Consider the following 16299-nt stretch of genomic DNA (forward strand, 5'->3'; position numbering starts at 1 on the left):
CATTGTCCAATTTAAAGATATAGTCCATCAAATGTATATTTTTTACATATCAGAATGGAATAATGGAGAATCCTGAAGCAGAAAGCAGAAGATGCAGAAGGGAGATCAAGGCGGAATAACGTTCATGTGGTGGGCTTCCCAGATGATATAGAAGGATAAGAAGAAACACAATACGAGGAGCACTGGCTGAGAGACCTTCTCCTCCCACAAGCATTGTCACAATACTTATTTACTGAGTGAGAACACTGGGTCCCAACTAAGAGACCCTCAACCGACATTGGCCCCTGCCCAATGGTACTTGCGATTGTTATACTTTCGGGATCAAGACTCAATCCTAAATAAGGCCAGAAAGCTCTTGGAATTCAAAGAAGTTAATGCTCATGTTGTGTTCTTCCCGGATTACACCAAAACAGTCCAGAAACAGCGCAGTTCATTCATGGCAGGGAAAAAGAGATTCTCTGAACTAGAGTTGAAATATTCTGTTCTGATCCCAGAGGGGCTTCGTGGGATTGCAGGATGCACCACGCATTTAATCTGCGGTCACCGCCTGGAAATGGCTAGATACATGCAGCCCGCATGCCAACGGATCCTCTCCGTCAGATGCATTTTTCTGGTGGTCTCCACCGAACCGGTGGCGATCAGCCTATTGCTCCTAAATTGACACCAAATCTGTAGGAGATCATAATGGCACGTCGACGGGTGCTGCAGCAAGCTGCCACCATTGCAAATAAAGCTTGTCTATCTGGGGCCGGAGCAGCCAGAAACACATCACTTAACCTGTGGCACTTCTTTCGCATAATGGAGTGTGCCCCAGCAGCATGGCCAAGAGCGGGCTGTTTGGACCTCAATTTGGAACAGGGATTTGACTCTTTGGAGTGGGTGTACTTATTTATGGTCCTGCCTCGTTAAGAGTTTGGGGAAAGGTTATTGAAGCTAATCCGCCTGCTACACACACTTCCAACGGCCAGGATGAAGACAGGCCTGCTGATTTCAGATCCTGTTCCCATGGGTAGAGGCACACGTCAGGGATGCCCATTGTCCCCTCTACTGTTTTCCTTGGCAGTGGAGTTCCTGGCGGCTCGCCTTCGTGTAGTGGGTTGTGACCCGGGTATACCCTTTGGAGATGGTTTCATGCTGTGTCACTTTACACTGATGACCTCCTGGTGTACTTGAAGGATACCTCGACCATTTCAGAGTCGATCACTCTCTCCCTTCACAAGTTTGGCAATCTATCTGGACTCAAGGTTAAGTGGGCCAAATCCTGTTTATTTATCTCACCACATGCCTCTAGCCCAGGAACAACTCCCTTAACACCCTTTCTGGTCTGGCACCCGCAGACGTTCAGGTATGGGCCTGCACATATCACACAAACTTGAATCTCCTAAAGGGACACCTGATGTGTGCTGTAACATCACTGCATGCCCAGATGACCTTCTGGCAGACTTTGCCCCTATCCGTGGTGGGTAGGGTGGCTCTACTTAAAGGAGCGTGGCAACGGGGTCATGGAGTGAGCCGTGCCGAGGAAGACCTCCGACCAGGGGCCTCCATCTGCAGCCATCCTGACGAGCCAGGTCGACCCCCCCCCCCCCCGGTGCGTCCCCCTGAGACTGGGAGGCTGGGGGCAATCTGATTGGGACCGGGGGGCCACCCCGGAGCCTCGGGGTTGATCGCTGTGGAAACTCAGAGCGGGCCACCTGTCTTCAAAATGGCCGCCGCAACTCGAGTGGCGAGCCCCCGAGAACGAGAGACTTGATCGCCTGCTGTGGGACCCCCAGGGGCACGGACTGGGTGGTAGATATAGAGGGAGACATCCCTCATACTGACCCCGCCCCAGAGGTGAAGATCATAAGGACTGACCTTAAGATGGCGGACGCGCTCGAGATTGTAGTAAACGAAACAAGCGAAACCTGGGAGTAAAGCAGACTGAGGGGCAGCCCGGGCCTACCGGATCGAACTAGTGCCCAGAGGAGAAGTGCCTGGAACAAGACACCACCCTGCCACTGCCTGTAACACAGTACATATCTCAGCGAGGGGTCACTTGATTGGACCCTTCGCCCTGCCCCGTGCAGGGGCCCGCGACTGGAGTGCAACAAACAGCTTGGTGCGGCCGACCCACTGAATAAAGATTACTGCCAGCCCGCCCAACCCCCCCCTCCCTCCACCCCCGGCTGTCGGACGCTCGAGGTGGGAGGAATGGGGGAGGAGAAGACGGAGGACTCCACGGATTGCAAAGAGGAGGGCGGAAGCTGGACTGTGCCCTTTTGGGGCCCGGGAGAGACTTGACTGACCACTGGGGGACCCGCTGCTGATCCTGCAGTGAAGGACAAATCTACCAAGCAGAGAGGAACGGCCCAGGATGCCGGGGGCCGCTCCGAGGATCCTGCCCCTCCTCGTGAGGCCACGGAACCAGAGGGAGACGCTGAGAGCCCGTCTCTGTGGGACATAATGCAGGCCATCACCTCCTCTAGGCCATCACCTCCTCTAGGGAAAGCCTGGAGCACAAGATAGGCACTCTCGCGTTAGACCTGGGCTTACTCCGGAAGGATCAACACCTCCTTGCTGAAAGAGTAGCAACGACGGAAAAGACTGTCGCAGAAATAAGACCAGAGATGAAGTTGATAGATGATCGGGTGGCGGCCCTCAAGAAACAAGTGGGCACTCTGGTGGCCTGCGCTGAAGATGCTGAAAACAGGTCCCGGAGATATAACATCCGGATAGTTGGATTACCTGAAACAATCGAACAACAGAACCTACCGGAATATCTGGAAAAGTGGATTCAGGAGAAGGTAGCTCCTGAAGGCCTTACACGATTCTACACGTTTGAAAGAGCTCACAGGGTGCCAGCCAGGAAACACCCCCACGGGAACACCTCCTAGACAGATAGTAGCCAACTATTACACTTTAAAGACCGCAATCATATATTAGCCCAAGCCAGGAAAGCTGGAGAACTGAAAATAGAGAACGCACAGATCCGAATCTTCCCGGATTTTTCACATGAGGTCCAGCGTCAAAGGGCATCGTACTTGGAAATCAAAAAACAACTACGAACCGTAAATATCCAGTATGCAATGCTATTCCCATCCACGCTCTGAGTAGCGGAGGACGGAGGAACTAGATTCTTCCTGACGTCCCAGGAAGCCAGGGACTAGCTGGATCTTCGAGAAGGCTCTACACACGACGGGGCCTACCGGGGAGCGGGGGTCGGAGATGGGTGGCCGCGGAGATCGAGGCGAAGGAAAGCAGCGTCCACAGCGGATGAGATCAGAGCGGAAAGACAGCGGGCAACAGTGGCAGTCGCGCCCCTGAGTGGAGGGGAAACAAGCCCAAGACCCATGGGACCACGCGGAGAGGACCGAGGATCTGACAACGACACGGGGTCGGAAGACTCGACGGCCCAGAGGATTGAGATGCCAGTGGTGACGCCAGGCACCTCTGAGACATCATCTGAACCCACCTTAGGGCTCAACCACAAGAACACGAATAAAAGCTCTGGGGAAACGGCTCTATCACGCCCTGACAAGATGTAAACTGGTAAGGTAAAAACTTTAGACTGGGGCTCCCGGGATCAGTGGACTCAGTCGATCTAAGCCTTTGTACTTTTCGATTCACTGCCCCACAGGCATTGACTTTTAGTTTTGATCAAGTTTGGATGGGAGATTGTATGGATATCTGTCCCGGGGTTGGGGGCGTTTTTGTTCACTTTCGAGTTTTGGGTCCCTGCCCTGTGCCGGACGAGGAGAGGAGGCGCACATCTACCCCCCGCTGCCCTGCTGTTTCACCACCCTTGGAGGGGGTGCAGAGACAATTTGTTTCTGCATTATCTCAATGGGTAACCACCAAGAATATAGAATGATTTCCTGGAATGTAAGAGGCATGCATACTATGGCCAAACGTTATAAAGTTAATTCATACTTATGTAGAAGAGGGACGCACATAGCGCTATTGCAGGAGACTGTTGCGCCGATGCGCGTGGCACGACCCGAATATTCGGCTCGGGCCGCAGCGCGCGGTGTTAAGACGCGCCGCGTCCCCAGCCTGCTCTGTACCTTACAAGGCCCCAAATTGGGCATGGGGCCTCGTTCTTTTTTAGCGCACCGCACTTCTAGGCAGGTCTGACCCCCCCCACTCACCTGTTCTTTTTTTCTTTTTCTGGACATCTGGTTGTGCCTTCCTTTATGTTTTTTCTCCCTTTCCAATATTACCCTTCTTTTCCCAGCATTCCTTGTTCCCTACTCTCTATGGCTCCTAGTCCATTCTGTTCTATGTGCTTTTCCCTATCTAAGATGGTGTCCTTTTACTTCCTGTTGGTCGTTTCCTGTCTGTTGGTATTTAAGGGCTGTGATTCTTTCTCTCCTTGCGCTGCAACACTTTCTGTTTGGATGGTGCCTTCGCTCCTGCTTCCTTGTATTCCTGTGCTGTTCTCGTCAGTTCCAGTGTATTTTCCTGTATTTTGCTCCTGCTGTTACCTATTCTTTTTGTTCCTGTTGCAGGTACCTATCTTTCGGGAGTTTTTTTCCCCTTTCAGGGTTTTTTTTTTTCCCTCTGGCACTACTTCTGAGGGACACAGCCTGCTCTTGGCGTACCCATTGCCTGCAGCACCGTGGCTACCAGAAAGAGTCACCCCTATTTGGGCCAAGGCCGAACATTCAAGAACAGGATCCACACCACTCGTTCTGCGGACTACAGGGTAAAGCAGCACGTAAGTCGTGAAAGAGACTCACCTTACAGCTGCGGAGGGGGCGGCACTGCAGAAAAGGTGGAGAGGTCAAACTTATTACACAGCCTACTCAGCCTTTGCTAGGGGCACCCTTATTTGGATACGTGCAGGAATTCTGTTTCAGATGACTCACAAACTGGTAGACCGGAAGGGGCGCTGTGCATTGGTTACTGGCAGGCTGGGAAGGCACGACGTCACCCTGATAAATGCATATGCACCTAATGTAGAACAGGGCACCTTCCTAGATCAATTAACAAACGCCTTGGCACCTCACCTGACTGAATCTGTTCTGATAGGCAGGGACTTTAATTGTATAGCTGTCCCAGACCTGGACAGATCGCACCCTTCGCTGAGAGACTCTGTGGTGAACACTCTAAGAGGTTCCGTGAGTGGCAGACAAGGTGGCAGTTGAGGATTCTTGGAGAACCCTCAACCCACGAACCCCAGAATACTCCTACTACTCGGTAGTACACGACCTGCATGTAAAGCTCAACACTTTAAGCACACCAGACATGCATGCTCAAATACGTAGTATAGAATACCTAGGGAGGACCCTCTCGGATCATTGCCCCGCGCTGATGCTCATAACATGGACAAGAGCTATCACTAGCATTCCGACATGGCGACCTAAACCAGATTCACTCGAAGACCCGGCATATCGTGACCAAATTAGAAAGCACATCACGCAATACTTTGAGAATAATGAACCAACGGCACCATCCCCCCCCAATACACTTTGGGAGGCATTTAAGGTAGTGATATGTGGGAGTTGCATAGCTGAATCCAAGGGGGTTAGGAAGACCCTACTAAGGGAAGTAGAGAGGACTGAGGACGAACTACGCAGACTGGAAGCACAGGCCCCCGGGGACCCCAGATTATGGGATGAGCTCCGAGCAACCAGAGAGCTAGTGGCCGAGAATACGGAGAAACTACGTTGCTTCGATTACAAACGATATATGGCCAGGGCCCACGCGGAGAGAGACAAGCTCTCTTGGCGTGGATAATTAATCCGGCTCATCTGGGCTCCGTTATCACGGAAATTAGAGTCCAGGGAGATGATAGGCTCTACCGACAAGATGATCTTAATCGCCACTTTCTTGAGTACTACACCACTTTGTATGCTAGAGAGGATAGGGGGAAGAGCTGGCAACCTTTTTGGATGCACTCCCGTGCCCAACTGTAAGCGAAGAAGAGAGAGGTGATGGGGGTGAAATAACGGCCCTGGAAATCAGTGTGGCCATAAGAGGTCTAGCTCGGGGGAAAACGCCTGGGACAGACGGCCTACCGGCTGAGTTCTATGCCACATATGAGCAAGAACTGACTCCCAGACTGGAGCGGCTGTTTAGTGCTGCACGTGCAGCAGAGTACTTCCCCCAGTCCACCAGGGAGGCCATGATCGTCCAGCTGCTTAAGCCCGGCAAGACCCCACTGACAGCAGGGAATATAGACCCCTATCTATGTTAAACACCGATTACAAGAAATTGAGTAAAGTTCTAGCGGCCAGGTTGCTCCCATACAGGATCCGCATAGCACATCCCGATCAGGCAGGATTGATCCCTTCCAGGAACACAGCTCAAGACATCAGGAGAGTCATACATATCATCAACACCATCGCCACGCTGATGCCGGAGTCTGCTGTGTTGACAGCGGACATCGAGAAGGCATTCGACAGACTTGAGTGGGAGTACCTTCACGCGGTCCTTCTCCGTATGGGGTTGGGCGCGGGCTTTGTCCGCTGGACGAGGCTATTATACACAAATCCAAGGGCGAGAGTTAGAACAGGGGCTACTATATCAGAGCAATACCCAGTGGAGGCAGGGATGCCCCCTTTCTCTGCTGTTATTCGAGCTGCGATGGAGCCATTGGCGGCACAAGCTAGGACTGCGGCCTGGTATCACGGACTGCAACAGGGCACAAGGTGACATACTATTGCACTATATGCAGATGACCTACTACTCTTCCTACAGAATACTGGTAGAGAATTGACGGGAGCCCAATCCCTATTAACATTATTCGGCCAGTTGACAGGATTAAAGGTCATCTGGCAGAAATCGTACCTGTTCCCCCTGACTGCAAGAGTCGACCCACCGGAAGGGCTGGGAAGCGTACTGTGGGAGCCCTGATGTATGACATACCTGGGGGTTAAAATATACTACTCCAGATCAGACCTATTGAATGGCAACATCGGCAAAGCCATGAGAGCCCCGAGATCCAACTTGGCTTTCTGGAGCAGGCTTCCGATCTCGGTAGCTGGAAGAGTGGCAATCATTAAGATGGTGGCGCTCCCCTGCCTGCTCTATTATTTTGCGTCTTTGCCGGTCTGGATCCCGGTGGCAATGTTTAGGGAGCTGGATTCCATGCTTACGGCATTTATCTGGGGGAAAAGGGAGACGGAGAGTGGCGCGGCTAAGCTTAAGAGACCCCGAGAGGAGGGCGGCCTGGCGGTACCCGATTTCGAATCCTATTACCTTGCGGCCCAGCTGCAATGGCTGGCCAGATGGATAACAGCGAGAAGAGCCGAGGAGGGAGGTGAGGATATTATTGCGCCTCCTGAATCCTCGCTGGCCAGGATGTTTCTGGGTATCACTATCCTGGGACTGGGACTCTCCCCTGAGGCTGAGGTGTTGGCTCGCTGCAGGAGACGTTGTCTTAGGCGCTCCGGATCGACGGTGCCTTATGCGCCGGAGATTCCGATGACCTGGCTTTGTTGGCTGCCTAAGGCAGGGGATTGGAGAGGACTAATGGCAAGGGAAGAGGCGGGGGCCCTGGAAATGGGGGACCTCTATAGAGAGGGCACCCTATTGCCCTTTGAGGACTTTCGTCAGGAGCACGGATTATCGCGGGTTAGTTCCTATTGCATAGGGCAATCATCAAAGGGGTTCGGGCGTATTGGCGGATGGGAGCGAATGAGCCAGCTCTTCATCGCCCGGGCACCTTCATAATAACATCGGATGGTGCACAAAGGGCGATTACTACCCTGTACAAAGTGACTACTGCTGGGTCGCGGGGTCCTTTAACGGATATGAAGCAAAAATGGGAGTCTGACCTTGAGACCCAGATCTTAGATGATGATTGGGAGCCAGTCCTGGGGAGGGTCCTGAAGATATCTAGGAATTCACGATTCCAACTCATCCAATTTTACATCATACACTGCGTACCTCACCCCGAGAAGACTCCGAGACCACTTTCAGGTCTTAGATGCGAAGTGCGCACGCTGCGGGGCAGAGGCAGCTGAATTCTTCCATATCCTTTGGTCCTGCCCCAAGTTGGGGACATACTGGAGCTCAGTGGTGAATGAAGTAGCAGCGGTCATAGACCGTGAGATCCCTGTCGACGCCATGCACTGCCTACTGCACTGGTTCCCCCATACCCCAAAAAAATCGAGCAACAAGTAAGTTCCAAGATCTAGCATTCATTTTGGCCAAACGGGAATTGACAAAGAAGTGGAAGAGCGGGGCTGGACCCCGTCTTCCTAGCTGGAGGAGGGAGCTCCAAAGGTGGTCGGAGAGTGAGAGTATGGTCATACACATAGACCTCAGGAGGAGAGGGGGGTCCCCAGAACTGAAGGAGGTGTGGGATCGGCTTCTCGACAAGCTACGGGAGGAGCCGGACCCCGCGTCAGCAGGAGAGGCGGGACGAGCTTACACACCCAATGATTGATAGGAAGTGGCCACCAATGGACCTGAGTGGATCACTGATCAAACAAGAGATACACCAGATCACCCTACCATGGGGGACGGAAGGGACAGCGAGGATGATAGAGGAAGGGTTGCAGGCTATACTTGGTCAGGCACTGGCTGGGAGGGGAAGACAGGGAGTAATGGGGGGGGGGGGGGGGGTTAGATAAGCGACACAACAGCCATAAATAACACAAGGCAGCACCATACCATCCTAGCTCACACTTTCAGCCATTAGTATTTGATAATTAGTATATGAGAAGAGGAGGAGTACTGAGATTAGGGCTATTCCCTAGCTTGAAGATACAATGGGAGCATCTAGACACCAGGACTGCCAAATATTGGGAGCCCTTGTAATAAGTATGATTTAACTGTTGTGGTGTTGTTTCAATTGAAATGTATCATAATTCAAACTAATAAAATCTGTTTAAAAACAAGGGTGGCTCTACTGAAAATGGTGGCACTCCCCCGACTGCTATATTACTTTGCCAACTTGCTTTTTTATATCTGCACCTCATTGTTTTGAACCCTTGAGAGGGTCAACAGGAGCTTTGTGTGGGGCAATTCCAGATGTGATGTGGCACTTAGTAAACTGTACTAACCTGCAGATAGAGGGGGTCTAACTATCCTCAATTATGAGCACTATTACTTAGGGTCCCAACTCCATTTGGTTGCGAGAGGGCTTGCTACATGGCAGCTCACAAACATTATCATCAGCCTGGACCCATGATAGTGTGCTCTAGCTGTTTCAACTCTAATCGTCCTCCTCCACCTCAGCCGACCCTATTACTATTAGCATACTGATGCTTCAGGTGTAGCTTGTACCTCATCAAATCGGTCGTGCATTATGCTCCAGCTCTGGCACAGCAGGGTATGCCACGAGGGAGCTACTTCACTACTGTGGTAGAGCTTGCCCCATGGGTGGAGACGAGGGTATTGATAGTGGGAGATCTGTATGATGAGGGTGCACTCTTATCCTACGACACAATGGCCGAGTTAATAGGCCTAAGTCCTGTGCAATTTTTACTACACATCCCTTACTAGCACACTATGGCAGCAGTGGGGCGAGATATCCATCAAACCACCTATGCAACCTAACCATGCAATACTTCCAAGTCATGGGCCCGGGTTGACATTTAATACGCTGGCTTGCTAGCTCGCTACACATGCACACAGCACCATCGCTCGCATCCCTACGCAAGAAGTGGGAGCTGAATCCCGCTCATCCTTGCTCTGACAAAGAGCGGCCTATTATAGTAAAGAGCGCCACTTATCTCTCGCGAAATGCACGGTTCCAGTTAATTCAGTTGTCTATTGTGCACAGGATGTACCTCACCTCCTTCAACATTAACAGGTACTTTGACTCCTCGAACACCATCTGTCCGCACGGTGAGCTGGTTGATGCTGATATAGTGCCTATGCTATGGGCCTGTTCACACATACAGTTGTACTGGTATGGGGTAATAAGTCGTCTAGCGCACTATACAGACAGAGCCATCCCTAATACATGGGAGGTGTGCATCTCAGGGCTGTACAGCAGAAGCAAGAAGCATAAACTCACATCTCGCTTCATTGATCTGGGATTGCTCATAGCCAAGCAACTGATCATGCGCAAGTGGAAGTCGCCTGACCATCCGCACTTAATAGCCTGGATTTGTTCCTTCACGAATTAGGCACAAGCCGAAAGGGTGTCGCTGCGTCACGAGGATGCCATGGGATTAGACAGACAACCTATGGCTAGTGGGTGGGACGCTATAAAGGCAAGCCTTTGCACAGACCTCCCTGATGTATCAGAATCGCATGATTCGCAGCCATCCCCTGCCACCACAGTTTAAAGGGAACACTAGCCTAAATAATTCCTTGTGCACCGACTATGCTCTCTGATCTACACTGGCACTCCCTGCATTGCACTTGGGTGTTTTCTGCTATGTAATGCTTAGATGACCAGAGTCCATTCCTATGTTGAAGTGGAGGGTAGAAACAAAGTAGCATATACCAGCATGTTAGGTGATGTTGTTTTCTTATCTATTCATATTTCAAATAGATTGCTTGTAATGTTTTCATTATATGCACCAAATACTGTATATTGTTGATGTAACTGGATGCCATGCCCCTATCTCCGCTCTGACACACCTGTTTGCAACTTTTGTATGGTTGTATCAGCGCTATTAGGTGGTACCCACTGCCTAGTGCTTGCAATTCAGGAGGCGCAGGCACTGTAAACACTGTTGCTTTGTGCCCTGCAACTTACTTAATAGTGTTCTACTAACTACTGCACAGGACAAACATGTCAATTCCATATTGATATTGTATGATCCGCCTAACACAACTACGACTGTATGTAAAATTCTCTACTGAAAACAATAAACAGATTAAAACAAAAAATCATGGCATAATGGAGTACTTACCAGCGGAGTCTGTCTTGAAAGGACCAGCTGTCTCATCAGCATAGGACTGCAAAACACAACGACACCAGGCACGCACAGACAAAGCCTGATCCGACGTATTACCTACTCCAGAAAGTGCTTCGGATAATGCACTGCAGAAAGACAGCAAGCATAAGAAATGGGTGTTAGCTATCAATGACCACTGTCAGGTTGATGAGCAACGAAGGCATTATTTTCTCCCAAAGGTGGAAGTCAAGAAATATCCCATTTCCCTCACAAGGTTATAAAAGTATTCAAAAGTAAGAAATGCTACAAAATGCAATACTACAAAAACAGTAAACAGACTAATCTCTGTAAAATGTATTGCAAGGAGGCTCCCCGTCCTTCTACAAAAGTAAGGGAAAAATAATTTCTCGGCTTGCGTGACTTGATTTGTTCGTTTTTATGCAGGTTCAGAACTGTGATAAGGTCCACTCGCATCAGTGTCTGAGACAAGTAACTCTAAAAAATGATGGATGTCGATCACTTGCACCATGAAATTATGTATTTTATTTCGCTAAATGCATACAGAATATGCGCTGTCCGGAATGGATTAATTGACACTGTTACTAGGTGTGGGCTATCCAGTAAAGTTTACCAAACGTAATTGATCCAATACATTTGAAAAATCAATATGAAGTTACCGATATTAGACTTGCTTTATTCTATTGCTCAAACACTGGGGTTGATTTTTGGATTTGAATTGCTGTACCAGCGGAAAATTTACATAAGTCAAATGTTAACATCATAATACTATAGGTAGCAAAATAGCAAAAGTAATGTAAGCAAAGTTTGTCCAGATAGTGATACTGCATGTGTGAATTATCCACATCTGCTTAGAATAAATCATTCTAGGAAAATCGGTTACATTTTGCACCCTACAGGACATAGTTACAACAACCAAGTGGCTAGCAAGAGACGAATAACAACAATAATAACAGAAGGTCACTGTGTTTAGTTTCTATCATGTCATAATCAGGTTCACTGTTCTTTGAACGTGATTTGAAGGAGGTTCACTTTTCTTTGAACGTGAATTGAATGAGGTATTTTTGTTATTATCCAGCATTTGCTTTCCCTTACAAAATTGTACGCTGGCTAAGGTAACTGTACATTGGGTACAGCCATACTATCGTCACCTATATGTGGATTTTATTATATCTGCATTGTACTTCACAGGGCTCTAATGATCACCAATTAATTCCAGTTTTATTTGCCTCCTGCAGCAGAGATGTGCAGTCTGGATTACCTTAGAGCCTGTCTGCTGAGCGGCTGAACGATGAATATGTAAGCGGGCTCCTGGTTGGTCATAGGATTAGGCTAGAGAGCAGAAGTTCCATTTTGACATATGTAATCCTGTCCAGTGGTTCAAGGGTATTGGCTCTCCATAAACAGAAAGCTTAGAAATATTATGGACCAGCACCAGGACCCTAGCGTTGTCCTCTTGGGACTCATAGGTGACTTTACTGGTCCACCAAGAGTTCTTAGCTTAGTGGCAATCAGCTACATAATTGAAGAGAGAGAGAGAGAGCACGTCATGGTGCGAAAGTGACCCCCTCAACAGTTACAGAGTGGACTAGGAAAATGGACCACTATGACAAATTACAAAAACGTATATATGTAAGTAGAGGAGTGTGTACGAAACATGTCACATTATGGAATCCCTGGCTTGAGGGTACTTCAATAAAATACCTACCCAGAGGAGGTAACGTTCACGTACTACTATTCAATGCATGTACTTTAGCTGGAGGATATTCATATTGCTTGTATTATCACATGACAAACTGGAACCAAACAGACATTTTTTATTTTTCCAGTTTATGTACTAATGTGAAAATTATAAAAAAGTTTTAAAACTTTAGTAAAACTGCATATAAACAAATGATTCTAAAGAATGTAAACACCCTCAACAGAATTTAACCTAGATGTGAAAGGGCTCAAATTCAATTCCTCATCAAATTGTGGAGAAGAATGTGGAGAGGCATCCAGACTCGAGAAGAGGCTGGGAGTTGCGGACATTGTAGAGATGTCTCTGACAGAAGCCAAGCCCAAGAAGCCATTTGCTTGGAAACAAAAGTTGCCAGTTTGAACAGATAGGTACAGCATTGGAGCTGTACACCAAATGTTTTGGTAATTACGGACTCAATGTACTAAACACTTCAGCAATTGCCAACCCTGCAACTGGCTAAATCAAGAGTTCACGAAAGCAAAGTGTTATATACAGTGTACTAAAGCCATTTATGGGAATAGGAAAAGCATTTCTGATTTACAAAATGGACTTAACACCAGTACAAACCACAATTAGGGGGAGCATTCATAAGTGCAAGTTGAGATGGTATGTACCAGTGGTTTGCAACCACTGATGCAGTAACAAATCACTGAAAACTTACTGATAACTGAAAGTAACAGGTCTCAAAGGGGAATATGTCCCCCTGTGAATGACAGATTTGCAATGCGAAATATTAGTCAATAGTTTCCATTGCGAATTGCATTCCTGTTCACAAACTACAATTGCCAGGAGGACGAACAGAGTTATGTCCTCTCAGCAGTGGAGTCTACTGTGGAGTCAACTGAAGAACACTACAGCCTGAAGCCATAACGATATACAGATTCTCCTAGCCTCTTGGAAGGAAGCATATTGCTTGCATACACTGTGGATACAGTACCACAGGCCGTCTCAAGCAATCTTGAGTTCACAATCGATAAGGAAGATATGTCTAGAATCAAAGAGGTCTTGTGAATGCTCCACTTTGAAGAGTGAGTGTGCAGGGAAGGTTGACCTTGAAAAGGAACTGTTGATTTTTGTGATGTATGGTTTGCTCAATACGAGAGGAGGTTCTTTCCCTTCCCTTCCTGCCTAGTTATAAGGAGGAACACGACAGATATTTTTTTAACCCCAGAACTCAGTCGACAGACATAACTTTCCACAGTTGTGGGGCCTTGGGCAGCAAAAAAGAAAATCCTCAAATCTATGCCCTAGGAACTACATGCACTTACATTTTGTTTTATGCTCTTAGGCTTAGTTTGTAAGCCTAACTTTGGCTGGGACATGGTGGTGAAAAAAAAATGAAAACATCAAAACGATGAAAAAAAACCTACCACCACCACCAGTCAGGACAAGCTTTCCGACCTAAAATCAGTGGCATGAGACTAAACTATTTCCTGGTGTCATATCATGATCGGAGGGTGAGGCCTCTTTGAAGCAGACATGTCAACTTCTAAGGCTTAATGCTGCTCTGCTGCATGGGCCAGCACCATTGCTAACTGGCATTCACGTCTGGAACTGGCGCGTTCTGTATTTGCTCTGGGGCTAGGGGACAGTTAATGAATAAACTATCTTTGACTAGAAGTCTCCATAAGAAAAAAGGAGTCCAAAAAATACAAGGTGGAATTGAAAGGATGCCTACTAACAGGAAAACAAGAGTGTGCTTCTTTCACATAGACCAAGAACAAGGATAGCTGGTCGGATGGAGAAAATTGTAGGAAAAGGCAATCCAATCAACTCTGTCAATATTTTGAAAGTGTGAAAGCAAACTGCCACTATAATTAGTGATTGTCATCTCGCTACCCACCCCTGAGAAGTGAGACAGGTGCCGAACAAATGAATCTAGCTAGAATAAGCTATAACCAACACTTTGTAATTAAGGTCACTGGTTAAAGAACAAACTGAAACCTTGCAATTCAGTCTTTCTTTCGAAAACAGAAAGCACTTCTGAAATGCAAGTTGACAGAGTTGAAGACAGACATGACTATTTTGTAGAATGATTACTTTAAATCCTTAATTGATAAACATTTGAAGTCACCCATAAGGCTAAAAAGAGTATTTTACTGCCACTATCTCTTACTTTTTTCTGGAACATGCATCGCAGTTGGCTTAAAGGTCAGCAACAAGGAATATGCATACTCTCTGGGACAGGCAGGTATCACCTGTGGTAAAACTCTCTCTCCAAAACTGTCTTTCTCTAGGTACGACCATCTACAGTAGTTCGTCATCTTATCATTCACTTGCATTAAAACAGCTGAAAGCAAAAACTGTGAAACAAATGGGAGTGAAATTAAAGGGGCAGATATCACCAAGTCTGATACACTAGAGCTGCACAACCTGCAGAGGAAAGAGGCATGATATCACCTGGAGGCCTCCCGATTCCTAAACGACGGATATTGCTCTGCAGGAAGGCTGAAAGGTGGAGCGATCTGGCTGCCTCTGAACCTAGACCTTACCCATGTCTCTGCTTTTACTGGATGACATAAGGAAAACAGTAACACGCTAAAAATGATACTTGGACTTCCAAAGTTGAAAGTGAGTAGTACCCAATTTGTATAAGATTACATTCTGGACCCAAAGTTTTGCTCAGAAGCCTGCAGCCTGTGCAGTGGACTGTTGGAAGTGCTGAATGCCAAGGCTGCCTACTCTTCATTCCGCCTTGTGCCTCTTTCATCCACCCCCATGCACTCCTTGCCCTTTTATTTCCCTCATGCATGTTTTTATCTCTTGTTTCTCCCTTTGTCACTGTTTTCATGGCTTCCTTCCGCCTTTACTGTTTTTCTCTCTCTTGCTCTGGGTCATGATGAAGAAAAATAAGTGCTAGTCCCTCAAGGGGCGTGGCCAAGGTGGGGACCGCAACATATGTGCATTGCGGAGCTCCCTCTCGGGCTCAATAGTAATCCTTTCACCATCAGCCGAATCCGAGCTTTCTACACCCCCCGGGCACGGGTGTCCTGGAACTGTGGCTTGACTAGCTGCGGCCCCGATAACTCTTCAGCTGGGCGGTGCGGGCCACCGGAGGTTGCCAGGGCCTGGGACCTACTCGTGGCCGAGACAGCTACAAAGAAGACGTACCCTTGCTACTGGAGATGAGCCCTTCAACGTCTGAGGCCACCTGACCTTGAGCCTCAGAGGGGGAGAACACATTGAGGTCCACGCAAGCCTATGTTCCTGACAGCAGCAGTGCTCCAGGACATGGAGCTCCCTTTGGAGCGTCCCCTGAAGAATTCTGAGCCCGAGTAAGCAGTGATGAAGGGGGTTGGGGCCTCCGAGCGGTGGCACTCTGCACTGGGGGCTGATACCTACACCAGCACACCATCCAGAGTCCCGAGGAGACAACAGTAAGTGGGGGCACAAGCCATTACCGCACACAGTGGCCTACAGAGTGCTGAACACGACGAGGGACACATAAATAGAAACTTAAAGACAACAAAATAAAATAGGGGAACAAAATCATTGAAATGGCTTCCTTGACAGAGACTGGCCAGGATTAGGCAGACTTGAGCCTGCACCTTATTTGACACGGATGCACTAAAGGCTGAACATACCCTGTTACACAGCCCATATGTGGTGGTGCTTTGCCTTTTGCTCGCACATGGTCGATGGGGACTATCACCGGTAACACGCACTCGCAGATTAAACTGGGGCCTTGCATGTTGGCCATCCACATGGAGGGAACTGACCCCAAGTGACACTAAAAAGAAGTACATTGTGCAG

General features: G+C 48.4%; 1 protein-coding gene across 1 annotated transcript in view; it reads right to left on the reverse strand.

The window, feature by feature from the left end:
- Window positions 1-16299, reverse strand: part of MMS22L (MMS22 like, DNA repair protein) — a 426716-nt gene that overhangs the window by 145000 nt on the left and 265417 nt on the right. The window contains exon 16 of the mRNA XM_069235533.1: window positions 10803-10933. Within this exon, the coding sequence (XP_069091634.1) occupies window positions 10803-10933 (131 nt within the window). The remainder of the gene's footprint in view (window positions 1-10802; window positions 10934-16299) is intronic.

This window comes from Pleurodeles waltl, chromosome 5 (genome assembly GCF_031143425.1).
Source record: "Pleurodeles waltl isolate 20211129_DDA chromosome 5, aPleWal1.hap1.20221129, whole genome shotgun sequence".
NCBI lineage: Eukaryota > Metazoa > Chordata > Amphibia > Caudata > Salamandridae > Pleurodeles > Pleurodeles waltl.